Source organism: Ochotona curzoniae, unplaced genomic scaffold (assembly GCF_017591425.1).
Source record: "Ochotona curzoniae isolate NIBS_2020 unplaced genomic scaffold, NIBS_Ocur_1.0 contig_4105, whole genome shotgun sequence".
NCBI classification, from domain to species: Eukaryota; Metazoa; Chordata; class Mammalia; order Lagomorpha; family Ochotonidae; genus Ochotona; species Ochotona curzoniae.
Genome location: NW_024466129.1, coordinates 1,867,734 through 1,880,183, shown reverse-complemented (window position 1 = coordinate 1,880,183; position 12,450 = coordinate 1,867,734). Strand labels below are relative to the sequence as shown.

General features: G+C 44.4%; 1 protein-coding gene across 6 annotated transcripts in view; it reads left to right on the top strand.

The window, feature by feature from the left end:
* RC3H1 (ring finger and CCCH-type domains 1) overlaps positions 1 to 12,450 on the top strand; it is a 64,174-nt gene that overhangs the window by 40,357 nt on the left and 11,367 nt on the right. For 4 of the 6 annotated variants that reach the window (XM_040984286.1, XM_040984285.1, XM_040984289.1 and 1 more), the window contains exons 9-13: positions 1,924 to 2,036; positions 5,523 to 5,804; positions 6,041 to 6,255; positions 10,375 to 10,745; positions 11,197 to 11,364. In XM_040984286.1, coding sequence (XP_040840220.1) covers positions 1,924 to 2,036; positions 5,523 to 5,804; positions 6,041 to 6,255; positions 10,375 to 10,745; positions 11,197 to 11,364 — 1,149 coding nt within the window. Of the gene's footprint in view, positions 1 to 1,923; positions 2,037 to 5,522; positions 5,805 to 6,040; positions 6,256 to 10,374; positions 10,755 to 11,196; positions 11,365 to 12,450 lie in introns of all 6 variants that reach the window. The other 2 variants (XM_040984284.1, XM_040984283.1) reach the window with 1 other exon arrangement.

Below are 12,450 nucleotides of genomic sequence, written 5' to 3'. Positions count from 1 at the left end.
AGTGTGCAACTTGGGTGCCAGCCAGAGTGGCCATCCTCGGAGCTGGAGGGCCAGCAGGGCCCCGCGGAGCCTTGGGTGCCAGCCAGAGTGGCCATCCTCGGAGCTGGAGGGCCAGCAGGGCCCCGCGGAGCCTCAGAGGGGCTGCCTGCTGCCTGCGGTGTCTCAGCCTGTGCCCACTCCTTCTGACGGTCAGCTCTGAGCGTGCCCTCGGGCACAGGCACACCGGCCGTGGTGTGAACCGCAGAGCTGTGCCTGTAGTGTTGTTCAGAGGCCTCGGTCCTGGGCTCAGCCTGCCGCTGAGGCCTGTTCCCGTCCTCTCAGGCTGCGGTGTCTGCTTAACCATAGCTCAGGGACATCTCCCACCTCTGCTCGTGGCAAAAGATCAACCTGCAAGGCACGCTAAAAAATAACATGCGTGTGTTGAGGCTGATGCCATCAACTGCAAAATGCTTTCGCATGCCTAGAAGCCAGATTTTACTATATTACTATATTACTATATTACTATAGATTTTTACTATATTTACTATATTAGACTGGTAATTTTATCTCACAGTATTAAATTTAAATAATCTCTATTGATTCAATGTTGTGCCGGGATCACTTTTCCCATTGATTGGGACACAATAGATCTGTGTTCAAGTTTATGACACTTAAACAACATGATTTTTTTACTTTGACAATAGGTCACTCCTTAATGCTAATTCTGTCTCCCCAACACTGTTCACATTTTTGTTGGTATTAGTATTTTTCTACTTTTTATTATCTCTTAAGCCAGTAGATCAAATTTTATCCAGTTTTTTTCAAAATGAAATGTATGACAGTAAAATGCAGTGCCTCAGGTTATAACTAGAGTTTTAAGTGATATTACCAATAATTTTATTTTTCCCTTTGAATTTGTTAATTAGATGTTTTATTTTATATTAGTGAGGCTGTGAGCATAAAACCTTATTGTAATTTACCTGACTCAAGTGAATGTTAACAATAGATCATTCAGTACTTTTTATTTGTGAGGCAAAAAATAAACTATCTTGCTAATATTCTGGATGTAATATTCCTAACTGATTTAAACAAATCAGAGATTTACTGGGAAAAATATACCTGAGTTCGGTGTTCACATGTTAGGACGTGGCTCAGGCAGCCCTGGGGGCAGCAGTGCTGGCTGAAGTGCGTCACGTTTGTGGGGGACAGCCTGTAGTTCCACGCAGCTCCTGGCTGTGCGCCTGGTCTAGACCCCATCTTGGGGGTAGTAAGCAATAAGCAAATAAGAGCTCTGCCTATCTCAAAATAAACAAATTTTAATGATAAAGAAAAAGCCTACAGTTTTTAATTCTTTACTCCATTGGACATCATGAAGAATATAATAAAAACGATTAGGTTGTCGTTTAAGGCTTGCCACTATGTTAACATATACACACTGTGGTTCCGTTTAGTGTTGTTTGATGTCTCATTGACTGACTTTCAGATCTGCTTTATCCTTGTATTATACATAGCTTCATTTGTACCTTTTAAAATATTTTACTTGGTATGATCTGCATATCATTACAGTATGTGATAGTATATTTTTCATTTCTGTGACCTTTTGTTTGTGTTGTGTCGTAAGAAAGCACATCTGTTACACTGAACACTGCAAGAAGCAAATATTAGAAGTTTATGCATTTTAAACTGCTCTAGTCTCTTGTTTTTACATTATGAACCTTGAAAAATGATCAGAGTCCTGTGCAGTTTATTCCAAAATGCGTGTAATGATCCATGCTTCAAAATTACTCATTTTATTTTTGGACTACCTGAGATTTCAGATAGAAAATCTTTGCATCACTTTGCTTCTTGATGCTTCAGACAAGCGTGGTTTGGTGTGACGCTCATCTAGCTCAGCTGGCAGTACGAGATGAACACTGCTCTCTGACGTTCTGATTGTGGTCCTAGGCTCCACAGCACAGCAAATACAAAACCTACATGTGTCGCGACATGAAGCAGAGAGGAGGATGCCCTCGTGGGGCCAGCTGCACCTTCGCGCACTCCCAGGAGGAGCTGGAAAAGTAAGTGTGGGCGGAGCCAGGGGAGACACCCAGAGCAGTCCTAGCACAGGTTGGCCTCCTCAGTAAGTGCGACCTTTGTATTTATGCAATACATCATTTCCAAAAGAAAAGGGAGATTTTTTTTCCATTTTCATTACATTACATAGGAAACTACTGTGGCTTACAAACTGCAAAATCAATAATTTTTATTGTAAAAAAAAAATTAAAATCCATCAAGTTTATGTGATTTTAACGAATTATATTATTTTTCTCGTGGAGAAATTTGCCCTTGGCAAAAATCAGTTTTACATGTTCTGAACCAACTTCAGTGACCAGATAATTCTAATAATGTTAAATTTCCCAGCACATTGAATAGTGGAAAACCTTGGTTTGGTTTGGTTGGTTTGTTTGTTTTAAGATTTATTTATTTATTTTAATTGGAAAGGTAGAAATATAGAGAGGAAGATCTTCCATCTGCTGATTCACTTCCCAAGTGGCCTCAGCATCTGGTGCTAGAGCCGATCCAAAGCCAGGAGCCAGGAGCTTCTTCCAGGTCTCCCACATGGGTGCAGGGTCCCAAGGCTTTGGGCCGTCCTCGACTGCTTTCCCGGGCCACAGGCAGGGAGCTGGAAGGGAAGTGGAGCAGCCAGGACATGAACAAGTGCTCATATGGGATGTTGGTGCTTGGAGGTGGAAGATTAGCCAATTTAGTCATTGTACCAGACCCCAAACCTGAATTTTCTATAAGGCCAGTGTAACACCAAAAATTTAAGAAAGATAACATTAAAATTGTAAATTTATCTCTCATATTGATATTTACAATCCCCCAATTAAAACAATTCAGTGATACTCTATTTAAATAATCACTGCAAAGATTGTACAATGTAACTTTCTTGAATTGAAAGAAAAATGTAGTGTGTTCATATCCAAAGATAACAAAAAACCAAATGAATAAATCCAGTGTCAGCTGGAAGATTTTCTTAGTAAAATAGAAATATCATAAATAATTTTTCAAATGGTAATAAATTTTGTAAAGTATTTGATCCATTTATACTAATATCAAGAAAAAGCAAAATTTTCTGCTAGTAAGACTACAAAAGCATAGCTATATGTGTCCCAAAAAAAGCCATAAAATTGTTAATGCAGCTCAAGAGGCTAGTTCTAGAAATGAAAGAAATGAGAATTTAGTAAGGGTGAGAATCCTAAAAATCATACAAGTGAATTGATTTGGGAACTGACCTTGTGATGCCGTGGATCAAGCTGCCTCCTGCAGTGCTAGCTTCCCAGATCAGAATGCTGGTACAAGTGCCCTGCAGTGACCTAGCAAAGGAGCAGAAAGGGGCCCAGCTTATGTGGGAGACCCACAAGAGGCTCCTGGCTCTTGACTTCGGATAAGCTCGTCTCTGACTGTTGCGGCCACTTGGGGAGTGAATCAGCGGATTGAACATCTTTCTCTCCTCTCTGTAAATCTGCCTTTCCAATAAAAATAAATAGGTCTCATATAAACTATAAAGGAACATGTAACTACTTTTTTTAGAAGGCTGAAATTTAAAATCCTGTTTACATTAGCTTCAAAAAGGATCAAATAAGCTTTGTAAGAATTAGTCATACTTAGGACCTGTATGAAGTGGAGTAGCAAATTCCCTGGGATTAAGCAGTGAATTGAACGATTGAAGAAGTGAACTGCCTTTAGGTAAAGCTTGGTGTTATGAAAGCTTTATTTTCTCTTAAATATCAAACTCTGAAATCCCAGTTACATGTCTGCATTATAATTATTAATGTCTTCACAAAATAATTTATTTGAAAACAATGAATACTTGTATATGACTAGGGAAATTCTGAAATATAAACCTTTGAGAGATTAGACTCATGATGATTAACCTGTTTCATCAACTAAAGTAAATGTAAAGACTGACATTCCATGGGCATTGGCAGATGCGTGAAGTGGAAGGCAGTTAAGGGTACACGCAGGGATGTGGCCATGTGCTAGCTGTGGTGAGAGCCACAATCTATGGAAAACTTGAGAACCTTGCATTCTCCCTTCAGTCTTTCCAACTCAGTGTGCTGCATGCTACAGTGAACTGTAAGGCTGTTGGGTAGAGAGAGGGAGAGACACAGCTTGGCACTATGGCTCAATGGCTACATCCTTCTCTTGCAAGCTCCAGGGTCCCCTCTGGGCATCAGTTTGTGTCCTGCCAGCTCCTCTTCCCACCCGGCTCCCTGCTTGTGGCCTGGGAAAGCATTCGAGGATGGCCCAAAGCCTTGGGGCCCTGCACCCGTGTGAGAGACCCAGAAAAAGCTTCTGGTTTCTGACTTTGAATAGACCAGTTCTGGCCACTGTGGCCATTTGGGGAGTGAACCAGTGAATGGAAGATCTCTTCTCTGTCCTCTCTGTAAATCTCATCTACCTCTTCAATAAAAATAAAGAAATTTTAGAGGGGAAGAGACTTACCTTGGGTCACTCCTCAGATGGCCACAGTGGCTAGCACTGGGCCAGGCAGAAAGCAAGAGCTGCTTTTGGGTTGCCCACATAGGTCGCAGGGGACCATTTACTTCCATAATCTGTCATTGCTTTCCCAGGCCAGTAGCAGGGAACTGGATCAAGAGTGAGCTGGCTGGGATTTGCACTGGCGCCAGCATCTAAGGCAGCAGCTGGGCATGCTGTTTCATACATGACCCCAGAATATTTTAACATTTAGAAAGAAAACCATAGAGTGCTGAGTTTTTATTGTTAAATAGTCTTTAAGAACAATAACAAGTTTATTATCTTAAAGTTCTTGAAGTTAGACCCTCAAAATGGATTTCACTGAGCCAGAGTTTACAATTTTCTAAACATTTCACTCCATATGTTTCTGTTATCTTATCTCCTGTCTGACTGTGGCACTCTCAACCCTTTCGCAAGAACTCATGATGACATTGGCTCAGTTGGACAACTAACAGGACAGGCGTGTCTCAGTCTTTGCAATTTTAATCACACCGCAAAATAATGTATTCACAGCTTCTTAGGATTATCGTATGAGGAGTATAAATAACACAGGTTTTTTTTTTCAGAAGACAATTATTTTATTTGAAACAATTGCAGAGGTAAAATAAATACCACAATTAAAAAAAAAAAAAAAGAATGGTTGGTAGAGAAGTGACGTGGAAGGCTAGTCGTGTGCAGGTCTGTAATAGAGAGACCAGTGGACTCTGTGTTTAGAACAGCGCTGAGTCACTGAAGTAGTGCATGGCCCGTACACATGGGAGCTGTGCTCAGCCTCCCCGGTTGTTACAGAAGGGCCCTGGGAAACAGTGCTTTTGGGCTGCTATCTAATTAGGAAAGGCTGGAAAGTTAAACGTTTCAAAAACTATCATATAGATTTTTCTATCCACTTTAATAAACTAAAAGTAGAAATCTGAACATACGTTATAGTAAAATGTGTTCCTAAGTACATTTTACTTTTTGGCTGCTTCGATATCTGAGGGTTTTATTTGATTGTTTGATGTGTGCCTTTGCTTTTCATATAGATTTCGGAAGATGAACAAGCGTCTGGCTCCGCGGAGGCCACTGAGTGCCTCTTTGGGTCAGCTGAATGAGGTGGGCCTGCCTTCAGCAGCTATCCTTCCAGATGAAAGCGCAGTGGAGATGCCCAACAGGAAACCACCGGCTCTGCCAAATGGAATCGTCTCGGCAGGCGGTTCCGCAACACAGCTGATTCCTCGAGGGACGGACCCCAGCTACGACGCCGGCCTCAAGCCGGGCAAGCTGGACCATCTGAGCAGCAGTGCTCCCGGGTCCCCTCCTGACCTGTACGTCGTTTTTCTCAACTGCTTTCGTAGCTGTTCCTTGACATTTTGCTTTTATAAAAAAACTATTTTTGATTTTTTTTTCTTTGTTTCCTGTTTTCATGATTTTCAAGTAACCACATAGATAAACAGGATGAGATGACTGCTGGGTAAACTGGAGTCCCAGATCATTTTACATGTAACAGTTTTTGTACATTGCAGTTATCAGAGCTCTGAGGCTTTATTTGCATATTCTTTAGGTTAGAATCTGTCCCGAAGAGTATTTCTGCCTTGCCTGTGAATCCACATCCCGTACCACCAAGGGGACCTGCAGACCTGCCTCCTATGCCTGTCACCAAACCGCTGCAGATGGTCCCGCGCGGCTCTCAGCTGTATCCAGCCCAACAGGCAGATGTGTACTATCAGGACCCTCGAGGAGCTGCTCCGCCGTTTGAACCAGCGCCTTACCAGCAGGGTGATGACCTTCAGCTTACCTTGTTCCTCTTCTTAGAGTTAACAGTTCAAAGCAACAAATATATTTTTAATACTTTAGTAGGACAAATGACGACATTTATTTATTTGAAAGAGTGACAGAGAGGGAGAGAAAGATCTTTTCATCTGTTGGTTCACTCCCCAAGTGTCCCTAACAGCTGCTGAGCTGGGCCAAGTTACAACCAGAAGCCAAGAGCTCCACTCTGGTCTCCCACAGAAGTGATGTGGGCCCAGTTGCTTAAGCCTTCAGGTGCTCTCCTATGCATGTTATCAGAGTAGACCAGCAGCAGGGTAGTTAGGACTCAAACCATTGCTCCAGTGTGAGCACTAACTTGGCAAGTGGCAGCTCAACCCCTGCACCACAAGGAAATAGCATGAAGTCAGTGAGGCAAAGCAGAAAAAGTCAAGCTGCTTTACCAACAGCAGTTGCATAAAATGCAGTTTATGTACAGATACAGGACAGAGGCTTCCTCCATCTGGAACGTGGAATCAAACCCAGAATGTGTTGCCTGACAGGCTGGTTATACCAGTTCTTGAGTAGGTCAGATCCCATCCACCAGCTCTCGTCAAAGACTAACCCAATGTACTGCAGCGGCTCAACTCTGCGAGCCATGTTACTGCTGCACTGCACGGGGCCTGGAAAAACGTGGCCCAGCACCCATGGGCCCCACCACCCCATGGGAGATCCAGTTGAGACTCCTTGCTCCTAGCCACCCCAGCTGTCGGCAGGGAGGGATATGCCTTCTGGTAGTCCACTCTGCTGATAGTCTCAATGGTCAGGGCTGGTCTGATAGGTGTGCGTACAACTTCATATATTTCTTAAAAAGATTCATTCATTTTTATTTGAAAGGCAGAATTGTAGAGAGAAGGGGAGGAAAGTCTTCCATTCTCAGATTCACTCCCTAAATGGCCACAATGGTGAGGGCTGGGCTGGTTTGAAGCCAGGAGCCTCCTCCAGGGTTAGGAGTTAGCCCATCCTTCTCCTTTCCCAGGCCGTTAGCCAGAAGCTGGGTTGGGGGTAAAGCAACAAGGACTTGACCAGCACCTTGTGGGATACTGGTGTCACGGACAGAGGATGAACTGGCTATACCACAACATGGGCCCGAGTTTGCATACTCTACGAGCATTTACAATAGAGAATTATAAAAAGTGAAGTATAAAAAAGAGAAGAGAAGTATAAAAAGTGAAGGATAAAAGTATGCTTGAGAATAATATATATTTGTGTGTTAAAAAGTAATTAAGAAATTGGTAGCAGATGTTTGGCACAATATTTAATATACTGGTTTGCGTTGTGTATGTTTACATATTTTATTTTTTATTTTATTATTTTTTTAAGGCAGATTTACGGAGAGGAGAGACAGAAAGAGCTTTCATCTGCTGGTACGCTCCGCAAGTGGCTGCAGTGGTCGGAGCTGAGTCCGCCTTAAGCCAGGAGCTTCTGGATCTCCTACACGGGACCCAAGGCTGCTCTCCCATGCCCAGGGGAAGTAGAGCATGTAAGGTGCTTCCAGGTGGAGGTTGAGCCAGAGTGCCAGGCGCCTGCTTTGCATATGTGTGCCTGGGTTCAGGCATAAGCTCTGGCGCTTCCTCCAGCTGGCACGGCATGCACTCCCTGGAGCTAGGGGTTGATGACTCAGGCGCCTGGGCCTCTCCCCCTTTGTGGGAGCAGCATTGACTTTGGGGCTCATTGCTTTGTCTTGAGCAGGTCCCAAATGTTGGGTATTCGGAGAGTGAAGCAGCAGATAAAAGATCTCACTCTGTTTATCTCTGCCTGTTTCTGCCCCTGTCTGTCATGTGAATAAATCAGGAATGGAGAACTACCAAAGGCCATTTGCATATTGATTCCATTCATGGGCCATACATAATTAGTAAATTGAAAAGTTAACCTGCTAAAGATTTAGTGAATTCTGCAACTAGTCCACCTGCAATTAGTTGGCTTTAGCAGGGCCAGACTAAATGATTTTACAATCTTTTGTGGTCCATAAACCAAGCATTCCCCACCTCTAAAAAATAAGTGAAATAAATAGGTCAGTCATACTGGTTAGTAACAGTAGCTTGGTAGAAATTGACTAGAGGGAGGTAATTGAAAACCTCAACCTTGCAAACATTTTATGGAAGAAATGCCTATAAATAAAGGAATTGAGCCCGGCGCGATAGCATTGCTGTTAAAGTCCTCGCCTTGAACACACCGGATCCCATATGGGCGCCACTTCTGATCCCGGCGACCCCACTTCCCATCTGCTCCCTGCCTGTGGCCTGAGGAGGCAGTCAAGGATGGCCCAAAGCCCCTGCTACTGGATGGGAGATCTGGTGGAGGCTCCTGGCTCCTGGCTTCGGATTGGCTCAGCTCCGGCTGTTGCAGGTGCTTTGGGAATGAACCATCAGATGGAGGATCTTCCTCTGTCTCTCCTCGTCTCTGTATATCTGCCTTTCCGACAAAAAAAGAAAGGTATTGGGAATAGAAAGGAAAATCTATGAATGATTAGAAGATAATAGATTAGAACTGAGGAATTACGAAGTTACTAATCAGGTATGTTGAGAAATGAATTGGTGTGATAAAAAGAAAGGGGCTTAGAAAATAGATAAATTTTGAAAGTTTGGGGTTAATTGATAATACCAGCTCTGCAAAGAAATGAATGATTGAGGTAGACTGTACACTGAATGATTGTAAAACTGTAGAGGAGGGGCCCAGCATGATAGCATAGTGGCCAAAGTCTTTGCCTTGCACACACCAGGATCTCATGTGGGTACTAGTTCATATCCTGGGTGCTCCACTTCCCTTCCAGCTCCCTGCCTGTGGCCTGGGAAAGCAGTCAAGCGTGGCCCAAAGCCTTGGAACCCTGCACCTGTGTGGGAGACTGGGAAGAGGCTCCTGACTCCTGGCTTTAGATCAGCTCAACTCTGGCCATTGTAGCCACTTGTGGGGTAAACCAGTGGGTAGAAGATCTTTGTCTCTTGTCTCCATCTCTGTATAAATCTGGCTTTCCAGGAAAAACAGACAAATCTTTAAAAAAGAAAGAGCACTGTAGAGCGAGCATTTGCTTGCCATGGTTAAGGCACTGCTCAGGAAATTCGTGATCTCCCAGTGGAGCCCTCTGAGTCTCAGCCGCTCTGCTTCCGGTGCAGCTCTGGGTCTGTGCCACCCATAAGACAAGTGTATGGTCAGGGTTCAACTGCATCGAACAGACATCCTGCCAGCTGCTTGAAATAGGAGGTCCAGTATAGGCTTTACATGCCTACAATGAAAGTACTAGAAACTTGGCCTCCAGGAGAGAGCCCAGATTACCACAGCAGCAGACCTAGTACCAGGAGCACCTGCTACAAGGGCAAGCTGAGGCCTGCGCTTCTGGCGTCAGATCACTCGAGCAGCAGTTGGACAGTGAGAGCCTACTTCCACAAGCTCTAGACCTAAATCCTTACCAGCAGAACAGACCTCTGGTCTGCCACACCTCTCCTCCAGTTACTGTCACATTCAAAACGCAGGCAGTGGGAGCAGCTCTAAGGGGAGTGTCATTTTCTGGAATTTTCTGACGTCTGCTTTCCATTAAATACATCACACCCGATCTGTTATCTTAGCTGTGCATAGATTAGTTTTTTCAATGACTTTTAAGGGCGAGTTTGGCTTTTTCCCTTTCCTTTTTTTAAGATTTATTTATTTTATTGGAAAAATTTACAGAGAGATCTTCCATCCTCTAGTTCACTCCCCAAGTGACCACCAGCAGCCAGAGCTGAGCTGTGCTGACTGATCAGGCACAGGAGCCAGGAGCTTCTGTGGGATCTCCCACATGGGTGCAGGGTCCTAAGGACTTGGGCCATCCGCAGCTGCTTGTCCAGGCCATAAGCTGGGAGCTGGATGAGAACTGGAGCAACTGGAACATGGGCTGGTACCCAAATGGGATGCTAGTGCTTGCAGTCAGAGAATTAGCAAATTGAGCCATGCATCAGCCCCTGGGTTCTATTTTTCCTCAGCAACTTTGTGAGAAAGAGGAAAACATCAAAGAGAAATAAGTGGATTATTAATGTTTGTGTTTCTCCATTTTTTAAATTCTTGCATGTAAAACTTGGTTGACTGATTGTTGCATTTGGTTGGTCTCTTGTGTAGGAGTGTACTACACTCCACCACCACCGTGTGTGTCCCGCTTTGTCCGCCCTGCACCGTCCGCTCCGGAGCCTGGCCCTCCCTACTTGGACCACTATCCAGCCTACCTTCAGGACCGCGTCGTGAGCTCTCAGTATGGCACACAGCCACAGCAGTACCCGCCTGTGTACCCACCTCACTATGATGGCCGCCGCGTATACCCTGCTCAGTCTTACACAAGAGAAGAAATTTTCCGGGAAAGCCCTATTGCCATCGAGGTTCCTCCTGCAGCAGTGCCGTCCTACGTGCCGGAATCCAGAGAGAGATACCAGCAGATGGAGGGTTACTATCCGGTGGCTCCTCATCCCTCTCAGATCAGAGCCCCGTACCCCAGAGTATGCTGGGTTTGTTTTGTTTTATGTTTTGTTTGGTTTTTATTCTTAGACTTAATAATTAATTTTTTTGTTGTAGTGATTTTTTTTCCCACTAGCTCTTTGATAATTTTAAAAGAAAGCTTTTCCCTTTTATCTTTTTATAATTCAAATAGGTTTTACAGAACGTATTGTTGGGAAAAACTCACCGTTACTCCAGACCCTGCCAAATAACAAGTCTAACCTTCTGATCTTTGGATGTTTGTAATAATTGTAGATCTATTAGATATATAAAAAAGAAACCTAACTTTAGCTCTTTCGGAGCCGCTGAGAGCTGGGGGAGAGACTTGTTTTGTTTTTCTCTGTTAAGCTTTGCTTCCAGATGATAGGACGGTGTCTGTCAATATATTTAAGTGAATTTATGTATTTTGAGCTTTTTTTTTTTTCCAGTGCTAACTAACTTTTCCATTTTCAGGAGCCTCCTTATAGCCGGCTTCCTCCACCTCCCCAGCCCCATCCCAGTCTAGATGAGCTGCATCGCCGCCGGAAGGAGATAATGGCCCAGCTAGAAGAGAGAAAGGTCATCTCTCCTCCTCCTTTTGCTCCTTCACCAACATTGCCTCCTGCCTTTCATCAAGAGGAAGTAGGCACATTTGTTTAAACTTTGTTTTATTTTTAAGATTTACTTTCATTGTAAAGTCAGATATACAGAGAAGAGGAGACACAGGAAGGAAAATCTTCTGTCAGATGGTTCACTCCCCAAATGGCTGCAAAGGCTGGAACTGAGCCAATATGAAGCCAGGAGCCTGGAGCTTCTTCCGGGTCTCCCATGTGGGTGCAAGGTGCCAAGGCTTTGGGCCGTCTTCAGCTGCTTCCCAGGCCACAAGCAGGGAGCTGGATGGGAAGTGGGGCTGCTGGGATTAGAACTGACGCCCACATGGGATCCTGGCACGTGCAAGGCAAGGACTTTAACTACTAGGCCACCACGCCAAGCCCTGTTTTATTTTTAATATTGTTTACATAATGAAGAGGAATGCACGCCCACATGGGTCTCTAATTAGGGTGGAGAGGGTCAAGGCATGGATGGAGGACGCTGGGTGGGACAAATGTTTCAGTTCTTTTATTTTCCTGATCTGTAAGGGAAGGGGCACTGCTTGCTGTCACACTACATCAGCACCTGGGGGTGAGGAGATGGCCTTTGATGACGCCTTAGAGACCCCGATGTGGAGAAGATTGTTCCCAGGGTGTGACTTGAGTGCTTTTGATAGTTCTGAGATACTGTCAGCGTTGTTGCACCGGGGAAAGAATTTTTTCAAGGCCAGTTGCCTCACTAGGTTCACCTAGTGCACTCATAGACCCAGACACTGGCTATGCAGCTTGGTAGAGAGAATTGTCCGACCTGTTTTGCTTTCCATCCTCTCACGAGGCACTCAGCATCCTCCACTAGCCCGGATGATTGGGCTGGCTTGTTCCTGTGTGCCTCTGTGTGTGTCCACTGCGCAGGCATCAGCACTGGGGAGGCCCAGTACATGTAGCCAGGGGCTGAATCACTGTCTTGGGGAGACCCCCAAGAAACCTTGCCCAAGCTGAGTGCAGACTTGATTCTTGTGTGTGGAAGACTAGGAATGCCACTTTTTGCTCATTTTGTATTTTGTGTGTTCTTTAGAAATTTCTGTTGTGAAGTAAGTCCTATTACATTACTTGATACATTACTTGATTTCCTTGTGTT